The 15,354-nt window shown below is 49.0% G+C and overlaps 1 protein-coding gene across 6 annotated transcripts in view; it reads right to left on the bottom strand.

Moving 5' to 3' along the window:
• Window positions 1-15,354, bottom strand: part of ZNF541 (zinc finger protein 541) — a 53,382-nt gene that overhangs the window by 3,928 nt on the left and 34,100 nt on the right. For 3 of the 6 annotated variants that reach the window (XM_032169327.2, XM_058425705.1, XM_058425708.1), the window contains 7 exons: window positions 15,062-15,235; window positions 13,478-13,802; window positions 7,909-7,972; window positions 7,129-7,271; window positions 6,640-6,743; window positions 4,587-4,662; window positions 3,963-4,051 (listed from right to left, as the gene is read on the bottom strand). In XM_032169327.2, the coding sequence (XP_032025218.1) occupies window positions 3,963-4,051; window positions 4,587-4,662; window positions 6,640-6,743; window positions 7,129-7,271; window positions 7,909-7,972; window positions 13,478-13,802; window positions 15,062-15,235 (975 nt within the window). The remainder of the gene's footprint in view (window positions 1-3,962; window positions 4,052-4,586; window positions 4,663-6,639; window positions 6,744-7,128; window positions 7,272-7,908; window positions 7,973-13,477; window positions 13,803-15,061; window positions 15,236-15,354) is intronic. The other 3 variants (XM_058425707.1, XM_058425706.1, XM_058425709.1) reach the window with 3 other exon arrangements.

The raw sequence follows: 15,354 nt of genomic DNA, 5'->3' as shown, positions 1-15,354 counted from the left end.
TTGAACCCAGGAGGTGGAGGTTACAGTGAGCTGAGATCGTACCACTGCACTCCAGACTGGGTGACATAGCGAGACTCCGTCTCAAAAAAAAAAAATAAAGAGTTATACCAGAGCTAGGTGTGATGGCACACACCTGTAGTCCCACCTACTCATCAAAGCTGGAGGATCACTTGAGCCCAGGAGGTCAAAGGGTGCAGTGAACTATGATCACACTCCTGTACTCCAGCTTGGGCGACAGAGTGAGATCCTAGATCTTAAAAGAAATAAGACCAATAAAACCTTCAAAACACTGCTAAGAGAAATTAAAGATGACGCATAGAACACAGCCCCTGTTCATGGGTCAGAAAATGAATGTTGTTAGAATGTCAACTCTCCTTGGCCGGGTGCGGTGGTTCACGCCTGTAATCCCAGCACTTTGGGAGGCTGAGGCAGGTGGATCACCTGAGGTCAGGAGTTCAAGATCAGCCTGGCCAACATGGTGAAACCCTATCTCTACTAAAAATACAAAAATTAGCCAGGTGTGGTTGTGCGCACCTGTAATCCCAGCTACTCAGGAGGCTGAGGTACGAGAATCGCTTGAACTCGGGAGGTGTAGGTTGCAGTGAGTGAAGATCGCGCCAGTGCACTCCAGCCTGGGCAACAAGAGTGAAACTCTGTCTCCAAAAAAAAAAAAGTCAACTCTCCTCAATTGGCCTATAGAGCCGATGCAGTACCAATCAAAATCCTAGCAGGTTTTTTTTTTTTTTTGGTAAAAATGGATAAGCTACTTAGAAAGTTCATATGGTAATACATGATTTCAAGACTTAGAAAGCTACAGTAGTAAAAACAGTATGGTATTACATTTTTTTGTCTTTTCAACAAAAGGTACAAATGAATATCCACATGTAAAAAATGAACTTTAACTCATACTTTACACCATATACAAAAATTAACACAAACTGAATTGTAAACCTAATTGTAAAACCTAAAACTATAAAACTGCTAGAGAAGGCCGGGCGAGGTGGCTCACGCCTGTAATCCCAGCACTTTGGGAGGCCGAGGCAGGCAGATCACGAGGTCAGGAGATACAGACCATCCTGGCTAACACAGTAAAACCCCGTCTCTACTAAAAATACAAAAAATTAGGCAGGCATGGTGGTGGCGGGTGCCTGTAGTCCCAGCTACTCGGGAGGCTGAGGCAGGAGAATGGCATGAACCTGGAAGGCGGAGCTTGCAGTGAGCCAAGATCTCGCCACTGCACTCCAGTCTGGGCGACAGAGCGAGACTCCATCTCACAAAAAAAAAAAAAAAAACTTCTAGAGAAAACAAGGGGAAAATCTTTGTGGTTGGGTTAGGCAAAGAATTCTTAGATACAACACCAAAAGCACAGTCCATAAAAGAAAAATTAATAAATGACTTCATCAAAATGACAAAATTTTTCTTTAAAAGACATTGTTAAGAGATTAAAAAGCTACAGATTGGGAGAAAACATTCGCAAAGCATGCATCTGGATAAATGACATGTGTCCTGAATCGATAAAGAACTGCTACAACTCAATAATAAAAACACAGCCGGCTGGGCGCGGTGGCTCATGCCTGTAATCCCAGCACTTTGGGAGGCCGAGGTGGGCAGATCACCTGAGGTTGGGAGTTCGAGACCAGCCTGGTCAACATAGCAAAACCCCGTCCCTACTAAAAATACAAAAATTAGCCAGGCGTGGTAGCAGGCGCCTGTAATCCCAGCTACTCAGGAAGCTGAGGCAGGAGCATCGCTTGAACCTGGGAGGCAGAGGTTGCAGTGAGCATGGATTGCGCCACTGCATTCCAGCCTGGGCAACAGAGTGAGATTCCATCTCAAAAAAAAAAAAAAAGAAAAGAAAACACAGACATCCCAATAAAAACATATGCAAGAAATATGAACAGACACCTCACCAAAGGCATACAGACAGCAAACAGGCCCATGAAAAGATGCTTAGCATCGTCAGTCGTGAAGGAAACACAATGCGATGCCACCACACTGTCATGAGAATGGCTGGAATTAAAAGGACTGGCCCTACCCAGGGCTAGCGAGTTTGTGGAGCAACTAGAAATCTCATTTCCCGCCGGTAGGAATGTGAAATGATACAACTACTTTGGAAAATTGTTTGGTGGTTTCTTAAAAAGTTAAGCATACACCTACTAAGTCATTCCATTCCTGGTATTTACTCCTCTAGAAAACAAAGTACACGTCCATACCAAGACTGGTACCTGAATGTTCATAACGAATTTATTTATAGTCACCCCAAACTGGAAACCACTCAAATGTCCACCAACAGACAAATGATTACTTAAACCGTGGTACATCTGCCCGGTGGAATACTATTCAGCAGTGAAAAGGGGAGACCTATCAATACATGGAACATGGATGAACTCAAAATCATGACACTGAGTGTGAGAAGCTGGACCAAGTAGAGTCCATACTGTGTGACTACTCCATTTATAGCAAACTCTAGGAAATGAAAACGAATTTACAGTGCTCTGGTAGATCAGTGCTGACTGAGGACAGGAGGTGCAACAGGGAGTGATTACTATGCGGCAGGAGGAGATTCAGGGCAGAGGGACATGCTCATTATCTTGACTGTGGTGATGGTTTCCCAGGTATAGTATCAATATGTCAAAACTTAGCAAATCTTATTATACTTCAATTATGTGCAATTTTGTGTACATCCAATTTTTTTTTTTTTTTAGAACAGAAAATAAGCAGCAGGACATTATATGCAGTGAGATCTCGTCCTTTGGCTTTCTTCGGCAGGGGGAGAGTCTCATTTTGTCGCTCAGGCTGGACTGCAGTGGTGCAATCTTGGCTCATTGCAGCCTTCACCTCCCAGGCTCAAACAATCCTCCCACCTCAGCCTCCCGAGTAGCTGGGACCACAGGCACGCAGCACCATGCTAGGCTAGTTTTTAACTTTTTTGTAGAGACAAGGTCTCACTATATTGCCCAGGCTGGTCTTGAACTCCTAGCCTCAAGCAATCCTCCCACCTTGGCCTCCCAAAGTGTTAGGATTACAGGCGTGAGCCACTGCGCCTGACCTCATCCTTTTTTTCTTTTTTTGAGACGGAGTTTCACTCTTGTTGCCCAGGCTGGAGTGCAATGGCGAGATCTCGGCTCACTGCAACCTCCACCTCCCAGGTTCAAGCAATTCTCCTGCCTCAGCTTCCCGAGTAGCTGAGATTACAGGCATGTGCCACCACACCCAGCTAATTTTGTATTTTTAGTTGGTCAGGCTGGTCTCGAACTCCCAACCTCAGGTGATCCACATGCCTCAGCCTCCCAAAGTGCTGGGATTACAGGCGTAAACCACCATGCTAGGCCCTTTTTTTTTTTTTTTGAGACAGAGTCCTACTCTGTTGCCCAGGCTGTATGGCAGTGGCACAATCCCCACTCACTGCAACCTCTGCCTCCCGGGTTCAAACGATTCTCATGCCTCAGCCTCCTAACTAGTTGGGATTACAGGCACTCACCACCATGCCTGGCAAATTTTTGTATTTTTAGTAGAGACGGGGTTTCACCATGTTGGCCAGGCTTGTCTTGAACTCCTGACCTCAAGTGATCCTCCCGCCTTGGCCTCCCAAAGTGTTGGGATTACAGGCGTAAACCACCATGGCTGGCCCTTATCTTTTTTAAAGTACATGCATACCTATGTATATAAAATTCGTACAGACGGAAATGCCTGTTGCTTGGTGGAATAGGTAACAGAGGTTGCCAAGCAGAAGTAGGACTGCGGGGAGGGGCATGGAAGACTGTTCTGTGCAGGTGATGCAGGTCTGTACCATCTGGAGCTGTTCATGAGGATGGCTTTTTGACACTGTAAACTGTCTACAGTAAGAGTGCTGCCACAGGAAGGTGAGGGTGGGGCCCTCCAACCCCCGACCAGCCCTGCAGCTCTAGCTTGTCTCAGCTGTGTGAGACAGGGCCTTGGACACCAGCCCACATTCACTTTACCGTCTTGTGTATCAAGTAGAAGTCCTTCTTGTGGGCACAGAACGCCTTCTTAAAAAGCCTCCTCTCTATAGGGGTCCAGACGTCTGAACCTATCAAAGAACACAGCCGACCGGGAAGGCCATTTGTCCTGGGACCACAGCCATGGCTGAAATGCAGACCACCTTCCCTGTTATAGCTGCCATTACTGAGTATCAATTATGTGCCAATCTCATAAAAAACTCAAAAAGTCTCTAGAAGGGAGGGACCACTACTAGCCCCACTTAACAGATGTGGCAACTGAGGCTTCAGTTGCTTGCTAAAGGCAGGTAGGGGCCCTGGCATCCTGTTTCCAGAGCTGATGGGTTCAACCACTGAACCTAAGCCCATCTCCCCTCCCCCTGGCCGTGATCATTCCCCTTCCAGCTGGGCAGAGTCCGTAAGGAAACCACTGGGAAAGGGTGAAACAGGATCCCACTAGCAGAACGTGGCGCCCACTGAGTCATCCTGACAAGGACAGGCTCTCCTGAAAGGCAGGCAAAGGCCCCGAGGAGAACTCCAGGAGGCAGGGGCAGAGCTTGCAACAGAGCTGGCCAATTCACAGGGTCTCAGCTGGGCCAAACCAGCCCAGCAGCCTTTCCCCGTCACCTGTGTAGCGATAGTCAGCAAGCAGGTGTGTCCGTGGCTTGTGGGGCCCTCGGAGCAGGAGAGTCTCCAGGGCGACCTGGAACAAGAGGAGCGACAGGCTGCCCAGGACCAGGTGGGGGAAGAGGACCACCGGTATCCTCCCATTCATCTGAAAAACACTTGCGGCTGTACCTAAAGTCACTGACTGTCCCAGGGCTATTCAAAGTTGCCCTGGATGGGCCGCCAGCCTGTGAACTGTCTGTGCGTGCATCAACTGTGTCACCAGGCACACCACCGAATGCAGCTGAAGTTATTTTTTCACAGCAAGCCTATCTTGACGAAGGAGACTGTGTGTGGATTTATTCTGGCACAAGTTCCTTATTCCCTCAGAGACTGGCATTTTGAGGAGTATGACCCTTGCGTAGGACCCCATTTTTATTTTCTTCATAGCACTAGTCAATAGCTAACAATTGAAAACATTTTATTTTATTTTTAGAGATGAGGTCTCACTATGTTGTCCAGGCTGACCTCCAATTCCTGGGCTCCTTCAGCCTCTGCCTCCCAAGTAGCCAGGAATACAGGTGGGTACCACTGTACTCAGCTAGCTAACAATTTTCTTTTTTCTTTTTTTTTTTTTTTTTTTTTTTGAGACAGAGTCTTGCTCTGTCACCCAGGCTGGAGTGCAGTGGCATGATCTTGGCTCACTGCAGCCTCTACCTCCCCAGTTCAAGCGATTCTCCTGCCTCAGCCTCCCAAGTAGCTGGGACTATAGGTATCTGCCACCACTCCCTGCTAATTTTTTTTTTCTGTATTTTTACTAGAGATGGGATTTTACCATGTTAGCCAGGCTGGTCTCAAACTCACAACCTCAGGTGATCCGCCCACCTTGGCCTCCCAAAGTGCTGGGATTACAGGCTTGAGCCATGCGCCAGGCCTAGCTAACAATTTGACTTTCCTAAATCGTAAGCCCCCTGAGGGCAGGGATTTTATCTCGATCACTAGTGTAAGCCATCATTGCAGAGTTTGCATAATTTGTGAGGCCCACTGCAAAATGAAGATGCAGGACTCCTTGTTTAAAAAGTATTAAGAATTTCTTTTTTTTTTTTCTTTTTTGAGATGGAGTCTCACTCTGTTGCCCAGGCTGGAGTGCAGTGGTGCGATCTTGGCTCACTGCAACCTCCAGCTCCCAGGTTCAAGCAATTCTCCTGCCTCAGCTTCCCAAGTAGCTGGGATTACAGGAGCCCACCACCATGCCTGGCTAATTTTTGTATTTTTAGTAGAGATGGGGTTTTACCAGTTGTCCAGGCTGGTCTCGAACTCCTGAGCTCAGGTGATCCACCCATCTCGGCCTCCCAAAGTGCTGGGATTACAGGCGTAAGCCACTGCGCCTGGCCAAGAATTTCAAGACAGAGACAGCAGAGCATTAAACCAAGCATGGAGCCCCTCAGATGGCCCTGGCCCCAGTGCCTACAGTACAGGCAACCAGCAGGTACCCAATAAATATGTACTGCCACTCTGCTGAGGACCTGCTATATGCCAGACACTGCCTCTCAGGTTGGTGAAAAGCAAGACCACGGCATGACTCTTAGATCCTTAACACAGGCAATATGGCTCTTCCTCTCCCGCTCCTCACAGTTAAGACTTTTAATTTACTTTCTAACACCCAGAATTGTGAGGAGGGGTCCTTGGACTAGGTAGAGGCATTTATGTTGCATCAGAGGTTTGTATATATGAGTTTTCAATTGAAAGCTAAAACTCAAGGAATTAAGTAGATGAATGCAGGGCCTGAGCTGGGTCTTCGGGGCTTCCCTTCTCCAGTGCCCCCTGAGATCTCAGAGGAACCCCTGCACTTGGTTGTTGCCCCAGACAAGTAGCTACGAATTGGGCCCACGTCTTAGCATTCCCCTACAGTCTGTGCACAAGGACCACGGCAATCCCAAAGCTGCTGTGGAGGAGGATGGGCAGCCTTCTTCCAGCTTCCATCCGCTGTGAACCCCCAGGCAGATGGCATGTCACAAGCACCTAGAACCCTGGGCCCCAGGAAAGCAGGGAGGGTCCCCTTGCTGTGCCTCACCTGAACGTTGCCCTGAGCCTCGTGCAGGCAGTGCAGAGCGAGCTCCAGGTTGGTGCCCCCTCCTGGCATCACGCTGGAGCACGCCACGTTGCAGAGCTCGGTCACTGTTTCCAAGAAGGACATGAGGAAGAGGAGGCACACAGGAGTCATCAGGTGCTAGGGAGGAACCTTTCCCGAGAGACAGCAGAGAGGGGGTGCCTTTCCCTTCTCTCTTCTGCATCTCAGGGAGGGACAAGGAGGAAGAGCAGAACCCTGTCCCCGGCACCCGCTCTTGATGGCCTGACCAGCCACCATGTGACAAAAGAGGTAGGGGAGGGAGAATGCAGCAGGGAAGAAGCAACGCTGGCCAAGAGCCAGCTCCCTCCCATGCCCAGGGGACACTGCTTCTTGGATCCAGTGGTCAGGAGTTCAAGACCCAGGAGTAAAAACACCCTAGAAATGGAGGGGGAAGAAGGGCCCTTAGGAATTCAGCCCCAAAGCCTCAGCCACCTCTATCCTGTGTCTCTGGGTTGATCATCATATCTCCCCATGGCTTCCAGACCAGAGAAGCTACATGCTCGTCAATTCCAGCCAGGGATCTCTCCTGGAGTTCCGGGATCTCTGCCTGAAACCGGCTTCCTATATTGATATGTCTGAAATGAGGCCACACACACAGATAAGGGAGACGTACAAACATGACTGAGATGGGAAGTGAAATGGAGACGCTCTGTATGCCCTGCTCTTGGGCCACAGCCTGCTCCATGGAAACCCTCTGCTGTCTCAGGTGCATCAGGTACGTGCTGTCCCCGACGGACACACACAGGCATTTCAGAAACTTCTGCAGGGACACTTCCTCCCTTCCTGTTTTCCTTCATTGCCACATTTCTCTCTCAGGGTCAAGGCAGGGGAGGTACAAGCTGACACCCGGCATGTGTCTATGTCCACACCATAGCCATCCAGCCACATCCCTCAGGCATGCTTGAATCCCGCTCTGTGCCATCACCAATTCTACCTGGAACCCCAAGGTCCAGGGCATTCTGTCCCCATGTGCCACATACATATTTCTAGAAGGAATAATTTTGGGGGATTTTCATATATATATATATATTTCTAGAAGGAATAATATTGGGGGATCTTCCTACATATATTTGGAAAAATCTACCACTTCACGCCTAGGGAGCCTATGTGAGTAAACCTGAACCCCCCATGGGAAGAAGGAAACCTTGGAAAAAGTGACACTAGAACTCAAGGTGGGGTAAAATAAGCTTCACTGGAAAGGACCCAACTTACGGCTCAATGCTGATCTTGGTGTCATCCTTCACCACACAAATGCCAAAAGACCCATCCACTTGATCTAGAAAGCACAGAGTGAAAAGGCTCAAGAAGACAGACAGCAGGTAACCGACAGGGTCCTCTGCCTGCCTGTGTGGACGCAGCTGAAAGCAAGGTCTTTAAGATATCATGGGTTGGCCAGGTGCAGTGGTTCATGCCTGTAATCCCAGCACTTTGGGAGGCCGAGGCGGGAGGATCACAAGGTCAGGAGATCAAGACCATCCTGGCTAACACACAGTGAAACCCTGTCCCTACTTAAAATACAAAAAAAGTAGCTGGGTGTGGTGGTGGGTGCCTGTAGTCCCAGCTACTCGGGAGGCTGAGACAGGAGAATGGCATGAACCCAGGAGGCAGAGCTTGCAGTGAGCCGAGATTGCACCACTGCACTCCAGCCTGGGCGACGGAGCGAGACTCCGTCTCAAAAAAAAAAAAAAAAAAAAAAAATCCCATGGGAGAGGGCAGCGCTTCAGAAAAGGTAGAGGAAGGAACTCAGCAAACAATTTAACTCATGACAAGTATATGTATGCATAAAAACAGCACACTAAAGTCTCTGGAAATTGTTCTAAGGTCATTCAGCACTTGGAGAAATATTCATTAAAAAAAATCAACTAGGCCGGGTGCGGTGGCTCACGCCTGTAATCCCAGCACTTTGGGACACTGAGGCGGGCGGATCACTTGAGGTCAGGAGTTCAAGACCAGCCTGGCCAACACGGCAAAACCCCATCTCTACTAAAAATACAAAAATTGGCTGGGCGTGGTGGCATGTGCCTGTAATCCCAGCTACTTGGGAGGCTGAGGCAGGAATTACTTGAATCCGGGAGGTGGAGATTGCAGTGAGCCGAGATTGCGCCACTGTGCTCCAGCCTGGGCAACAGAGTGAGATTCCATCTCAAAAAAATAAAAAATAAAAAATAATCAACTGAATATTGGTAAGAACAAGAGGCTGTTGCATCTGAGCTGTGACCTGCTCCCTTACCCAGCCAGATCCCAGCTCCAAGGGTTCTATTCCAGGTAGGTGCAGCCCAGACAGGGGCTGCCTCTCCTGTCAGCTCCCATGCTTAAAGAATTAAAGGAAGATATAATGACAATTTCTCATCATAGACAGAATATCATTAAGAGGTAGAAATTATTAAAAAGAGAGAACCAAATGGGAATTCTGGGGTTAGAAAGTAAAATATTGGCAAGTGAAGCTGTTGAGGAAAAAAAATAAAATAACCAAAATAGGGCTCAATAGGTTTGAGTTGACAGGAAGAAAATAATCTGTAAACATGAAGACAGACAGATGAACAGAGACTATGGAATCCGAAGAACGAAGAGAAAAAGAATAAAGAGAGCCTCAGAGAAATGTGGGATACCATTGAGTACAGCAACTACATGTAACAGGAGTACCAGATGGAAAGGAGAAAGAGACAGAAAGAAATATCTAAAGAAAGAGGCCTCGTGTGGTGGCTCATGCCTGTAATCCCAGCACTTTGGGAGGCCAAGGCGGGCCTGAAGTCAGGAGTTCAAGATCAGCCTGGTTAACATAACAAAACCCCGTCTCTGCTAAAAATACAAAAATTAGCCTGGTGTAGTGGTGCACCCCTGTAATCCCAGCTACTCGGGAGGCTGAAGTGGGAGGCTAACTTGGGAGTTAGAGGCTGCAGTGAGCTGAGATCATGCCACTGCACTCCAGCCTGGGTGACACAGCAAGACTCTCTCTCAAAAAAAACCCCTCCAAACCACCCCCCAAAAACAAAAAAACAAAACTTAAAAGCTACAGTAATCAAAAGTTAAAAGCTACAGTAATCAAAACAGGGTGATACTGGCATAAGGATAAGTATACACATCAATTCAATAGAATTGAACACCCAGAAATACACCCACACGTTTATGGTCAATTAATTTCTAACACTGAATTGTGCTGAGTCAATCCAATGGGAAGTCTTCAAAAAATGCTGCTGGAAGAACTGGATATATACATGCAAAAAAATGAATTTGGACCTTTACCTCGTGTAATATATAAAAGTTATCTTCAAATTGATTACAGACCTAAACCTAAGAGCCAAAATTACAAAACTCTTTTTTTTTCTGTTGTCCAGGCTGGAGTGCAGTGGTGCCATCCTGGCTCACTGCAACCTCCACCTCTCAGGTTCAAGAGATTCTCTGTCTCAGCCTACTGAGTAGCTGGGATTACAGTGCCCACCACCACACCCGGCTAATTCTTTTGTATTTTTAGTAGAGACGGGGTTTCACTATGTTGGCCAGGCTGGTCTTGAGCTCCTAACCTTGTGATCCGCCCGCCTCAGCCTCCCAAAGTGCTGGGGTTACAGGCGTGAGCCAACGCGCCCGGCCCAAAATTACAGAACTCTTACAGGGAAACAGGAGTGACTCTTCATGACTTGGGTCAGGCAAATCTTCACATATAACACCACAAGAACAAGTAACGAAAGGAAATTGGGCTTCATGAAAATCAGAAACGTTTGTCCTGCAAAAGGACCACTTTACAGCTACTAGGATGGTTATACTTAAAAAGATAGACAATAACAAGTGTTGACAAGAACGAGGAGAAATGACAATGCTCATATACAGCTACTGGAAATTTAAAGTGGCCCAGCCATTTTGGAAAACAATCCAGCAGTTTGTAAACAGTTAAATATGGAGTTACCATATGACCCAGCACTACACTCCTAGGTATCTACCCAAGAGAGCTGAGAACATAAATCCACACAAAAACCTGTACATAAGGCTGGATGTGGTGGCTCAGGCCTATAATCCCAGCACTTTGGAAGGCCAATGCAGGAGGATTGTTTCACACCAGTTTTTTTTTTTTTTTTTTGAGACCAAGTTTAGCTCTTTCGCCCAGGCTGAAGTGAAATGGCACAGTCTCGGCTCACTGCAACCTCCACTGCTGAGACCAGCTCGGTCAGGGAGACCCTAACCCAGCGGCGCTAGAGGAATTAAAGACACACACAGAAATATAGAGGTGTGGAGTGGGAAATCAGGGTCTCACAGCCTTCAGAGCTAAGAGCCCTGAACAGAGATTTACCCACATATTTATTGACAGCAAGTCAGTGATAAGCATTGTTTCTATAGATTTTTAGATCAATTAAAAGTATTCCTTACGGGAAACAAAGGGATGGGCCGAAATATAGGGATAGGTCTGGCTAGTTATCTGCAGCAGGTGCATGTCCTTAAGGCACAGATAGCTCATGCTATTGTTTGTGGTTTAAGAATGCCATTAAGCAGTTTTCCACCCTGGGTGGGCCAGGTGTTCCTTGCCCTCATTCCGGTAAACCTACAACCTTCCAGCGTGGGCGCCATGGCCATCATGAACATGTCACAGTGCTGCAGGGATTTTGTTTATGGCCAGTTTTGGGGCCAGTTTATGGCCAGATTTTGGGGGGCCTGTTCCCAACACTGCACCCTCAGTTCAAGCGATTCTCCTGCCTCAGCCTCCTGAGTAGCCGGGATTATAGGCACCCACCACCATGCTCGGCTAATTTTTATATTTTTAGTAGACACAAGGTTTTGCCATGTTGGCCAGCCTGGTCTCGAACTCCTGACCTTAGGTGATCCACCTGCCCCAGCCTCCCAAATTGCTAGGATTACAGGCATGAGCCATCATGCCTGGCCCACCTCAGAGTTTGAGACCAATCTGGGCAACATGGCAAGACCCCCCTCCCTACATAAAATAAATTACAAAAAATTAGCCAGGCATGGGGGTGCATGCCTGTAGGCCTAGCTACTCTGGAGGCCGAAGCAGAAGGATCAGTTGAGCCCAGGAGGTTGAAGCTGCAGTGAGCTGTGATCATACAACTGCACTCCAGCCTGGGTGACAGAGTGAGACCTTGTCTCCCAAAAAAACCCAAAAAATTTCTATATGAATGTTTATGGCAGCATTATTCATAATAGCCCAAAGTGGAAACAACCCAAATGTCCATCAACTGATGAATAAACAAAATGGGGCCCATCTGTACAAAGGAAAAATGTTCAGCCATAAAAAGGAATTGAGCACTGATATGCACTACAATATGAAGAGACTCTGAAAACATGCCAAGTGAAATAAACTAGACACAAAAGGCTGCATATTGTATGATTCTACTTACATGAAATGTCCTGAATAGGCAAATCCAAAGAGAGAAGGCAGACGAGTTGGGTGCCCAGGCTGGGGGAAGAAGGGACTGTGGGGATACGGGCGGAGTCACTGCGAATGAGCTCCGGCTTCTTCTGGGGATGCTAAGCATGCTCTAAAATTAAGACTGTGTGTTGGCTGGGTGCGGTGGCTCACGCCTGTAATCCCAGCACTTTGGGAGGCAGAGGCTGGCGGATCACGAGGTCAGGAGATCGAGACCATCCTGGCTAACACAGTGAAACCCCGTCTCTACCAAAAATACAAAAAATTAGCCGGGCGTGGTGGCAGGCGCCTGTAGTCCCAGCTACTCGGAAGGCTGAGGCAGGAGAATGGCATAAACCCAGGAGGCGGAGCTTGCAGTGAGCCGAGATTGCGCCACTGCACTCCAGCCTGGGCGACAGAGTGAGACTCCGTCTCAAAAAACAAAACAAAACAAAAGACTGTGTGATGGGTGCACGGCCTTGTGAATATCCTAAAAAACACTGCATACTCTAAATGGGTGATTTGCATGGTATGTGAAGTACAGCTCAATAAATCTGTTAGGAAAATTACATAGGCCAGGCCAGGCGCGGTGGCTCACACCCGTAATCCCAGCACTTTGGGAGGCTGAGGAGGGTGGATCTCTGGAAGTCAGGAGCTCGAGACTAGCCTGGCCAACATGGTGAAATCCCATCTCTACTAAAAAGACAAAAATTAGCCAGGCATGATGGCGCACGCCTGTAGTCCCAGCTACTTGGGAAGCTGAGGCAGGAGAATTGCTTGAATTTGGGAGTTGGAGGTTGCAGTCAGCCAAGATCACGTCACTGCACTCCAGCCTGGGTGACAAGAGTGATACTCTGTCTCAAAAAAAAAAAAGGAAATGGCACAGGCTGGACAGGGTGGCTCACACATTTAATGCCAGTACTTTGGGAGGTCAAGGCAGCAAAATCACGAGTCCGGGAGCTCGAGACCAGCCTGGACAACATAGCATGACCCGATCTCTATGAAAAATAAAAAATTAGCCAGGTGTGGTGATGCGCACCTGTAGTCCCAACTGTTTGGGAGTCTGAGGCTGGAGGATCGCTTGAGACCAGGAGATCGAGGCTGCAGTGAGCTGTGATCAAGCCACTGCACTCCAGCCTGGGTGACAGAGCAAGACCCTGCCTCAAAAAAGAAAAAGAAAATGACACAGAAGGTCAAGCAGAAGCATGGTCAGGCTAAATGGCCTCTACGTTTTCTTTCGGGCTGTAAAATTCTATGCACTAGAAGGCACTTAGATCAGTCCTGGGGCGCATCTGAATGGCAAAGGAACCCTCAGACTAGGTACACCCAAGCAGGAGACAATCACTGAACCCAATGCTACAAGGGAGAGTGGCTGTGGTCTGCAGGCAATCCACCCTGGGATCACAGAGTGAGTGCCCCAGCCTCACTCACCGAGCATGGAGCTGATGAGCTGGTCAGGGCTGGCCCGAGTGGATGTGGAACAAAGGGTGTTGAAGTACACCCCAGAGCCCTCCCGGATGGGGCTGAGCATTGGGGGCGGTGTGTAGGGGGAGCACTGGAATAAGCCCTTCAGGAGGCAGTCCACCAGGAACATGGGCGACTGCAGGCGGCTCTGGTGGCATCCTGCAGGGCCGGGCTCCCCAGCCGTGGAGGGTAGAGGAGGGATGAACAGCCCCTTGGGTGGGGGCCGCTTCTTCCGCTTTCTCTGCTGGCTGCTCTCCTTGCTGTCTCGCTCCTCCCCGTCTTTCTCTTGTCCCTGAAGAAGTTTAGAACCACAAGTGGTCACCTGAAGCCGCCTACTGCACCACTCCACTCCATCTCCAGGATGGAAAGAGAACAGGAAAAGGAGACTGGCCAGAGACAGGAAACTAGGAAATGCACGCCCGGCGAAGGAGGCCGGCCACACCTGGGCCAGACCGGAGGTACTGAGCCTGGCGATGATCCGGCTGCAGCCTTCTCCTGCACCCACTGCCCCAGCAAAGCCCCTGACTCTGTGTGAGAACAGCCTCAATCATTAAGATGACTGGCCCTTAAAAACAGAGAAATCCCCAGAGATACAGTGTGATGGTGACAAGAAAGAAATGCTGCTCAACCCAAATGACAAGCACCCAAATGACCCAGCCACTGACTCAGGGGACCTTCAGGTCCATGGACTCTGTCCCCGAGTCCAGCAGGAGCTTCTCCAGTAGGGAGTCCTCCACTACAGGCTGCAGAGACAAGCCCTACGAGACTGATCACTCGTAACTCACCATGCTCTCTCTCGCCTCCACAAAATCTCCCCTCTGCTCTGCCAGCCCTACTCCTCCTCATCCTCCAGGTCTCAGCTCCCATACCTCCTCCTCCAGGAAGCCCTCCCTTACCTCCTCAGGCTGGGTCAGGAGCCGCCTGGGAACTCTCTGGGCTCCCTCTGCTCCCAGCTCTGCCCACTCTGGGTTGTCACTGTCTGGGGACAGGCCTGTCTCCTCCACTGGACTGGGAACCCTGGGAGGCAGGGCCCAGGCTATTGTGGTCACCTCTGTGTCCCCAGCACCACCCAGCAGAGGGCCTGGCAGAGGGGCTCAGTGAATGCTGAATGACTGAATTAACATGCAAACCAGGTTCTTCTGGATCAAGATTTTTTTTTTTTTTGAGACAGATTCTTACTCTGTTACCCAGGCTAGAGTGCAGTGGTGTGATCTCAGCTCACTACAACCTCTGCTTCCCGGGTTCAAGTGATTCTCAGGCCTCAGCCTCCCGAGTAGCTGGGTTTACAAGTGCCTGCCACCATGCCCAGATAATTTTTTTGTATTTTTAGTAGAGACAGGGTTTCACCACGTTGCCCAAGCTGGTCTTGAATACCTGAGCTCAGGCAATCCACCCGCCTCAGCCTCCCAAAGTGCTGGGATTACAGGTGTGAGCCACTACGCCCAGCCTGGAGTCAAAGATTTTCTGTGGTATCTGGTTTGGGTTTTTCCTACGGCTTCCCCCAGCAGCTGGGGGCAGTGGCAGGAAGCAGGCAGACCGACAAGCACCCACCATGGCCATGCTCCCTATGTGTCGGGTCACTGGAACCACGGGGATCGACTGGGGGACCACCAAAGGGGCTGCAGCTGTGGGGTCCAAGGGCTTCCTGGCTCCTGGGGGACTATGCCTGTCCCCTTCTGGCCTCAGCACCTGTCTTAGCGGCTTGCAAAACTCTGTGCCAAACACCTAAACACAGAAGAGAAGAGATGGCTCTTTAAGAGATAAGGTAGGTAGGGAAAGGAAGAGCTGCTTCAGCAAAAAAAGCTGTCATAGAAAACAGCAGTGAGTCTGTGGCACAGACTAAG

This window comes from Hylobates moloch, unplaced genomic scaffold (genome assembly GCF_009828535.3).
Source record: "Hylobates moloch isolate HMO894 unplaced genomic scaffold, HMol_V3 SCAFFOLD_12, whole genome shotgun sequence".
Lineage (NCBI taxonomy): Eukaryota > Metazoa > Chordata > Mammalia > Primates > Hylobatidae > Hylobates > Hylobates moloch.
The sequence above is the reverse complement of the archived record's forward strand: the minus strand, read 5'-3'. Positions and strand labels throughout refer to the sequence as shown.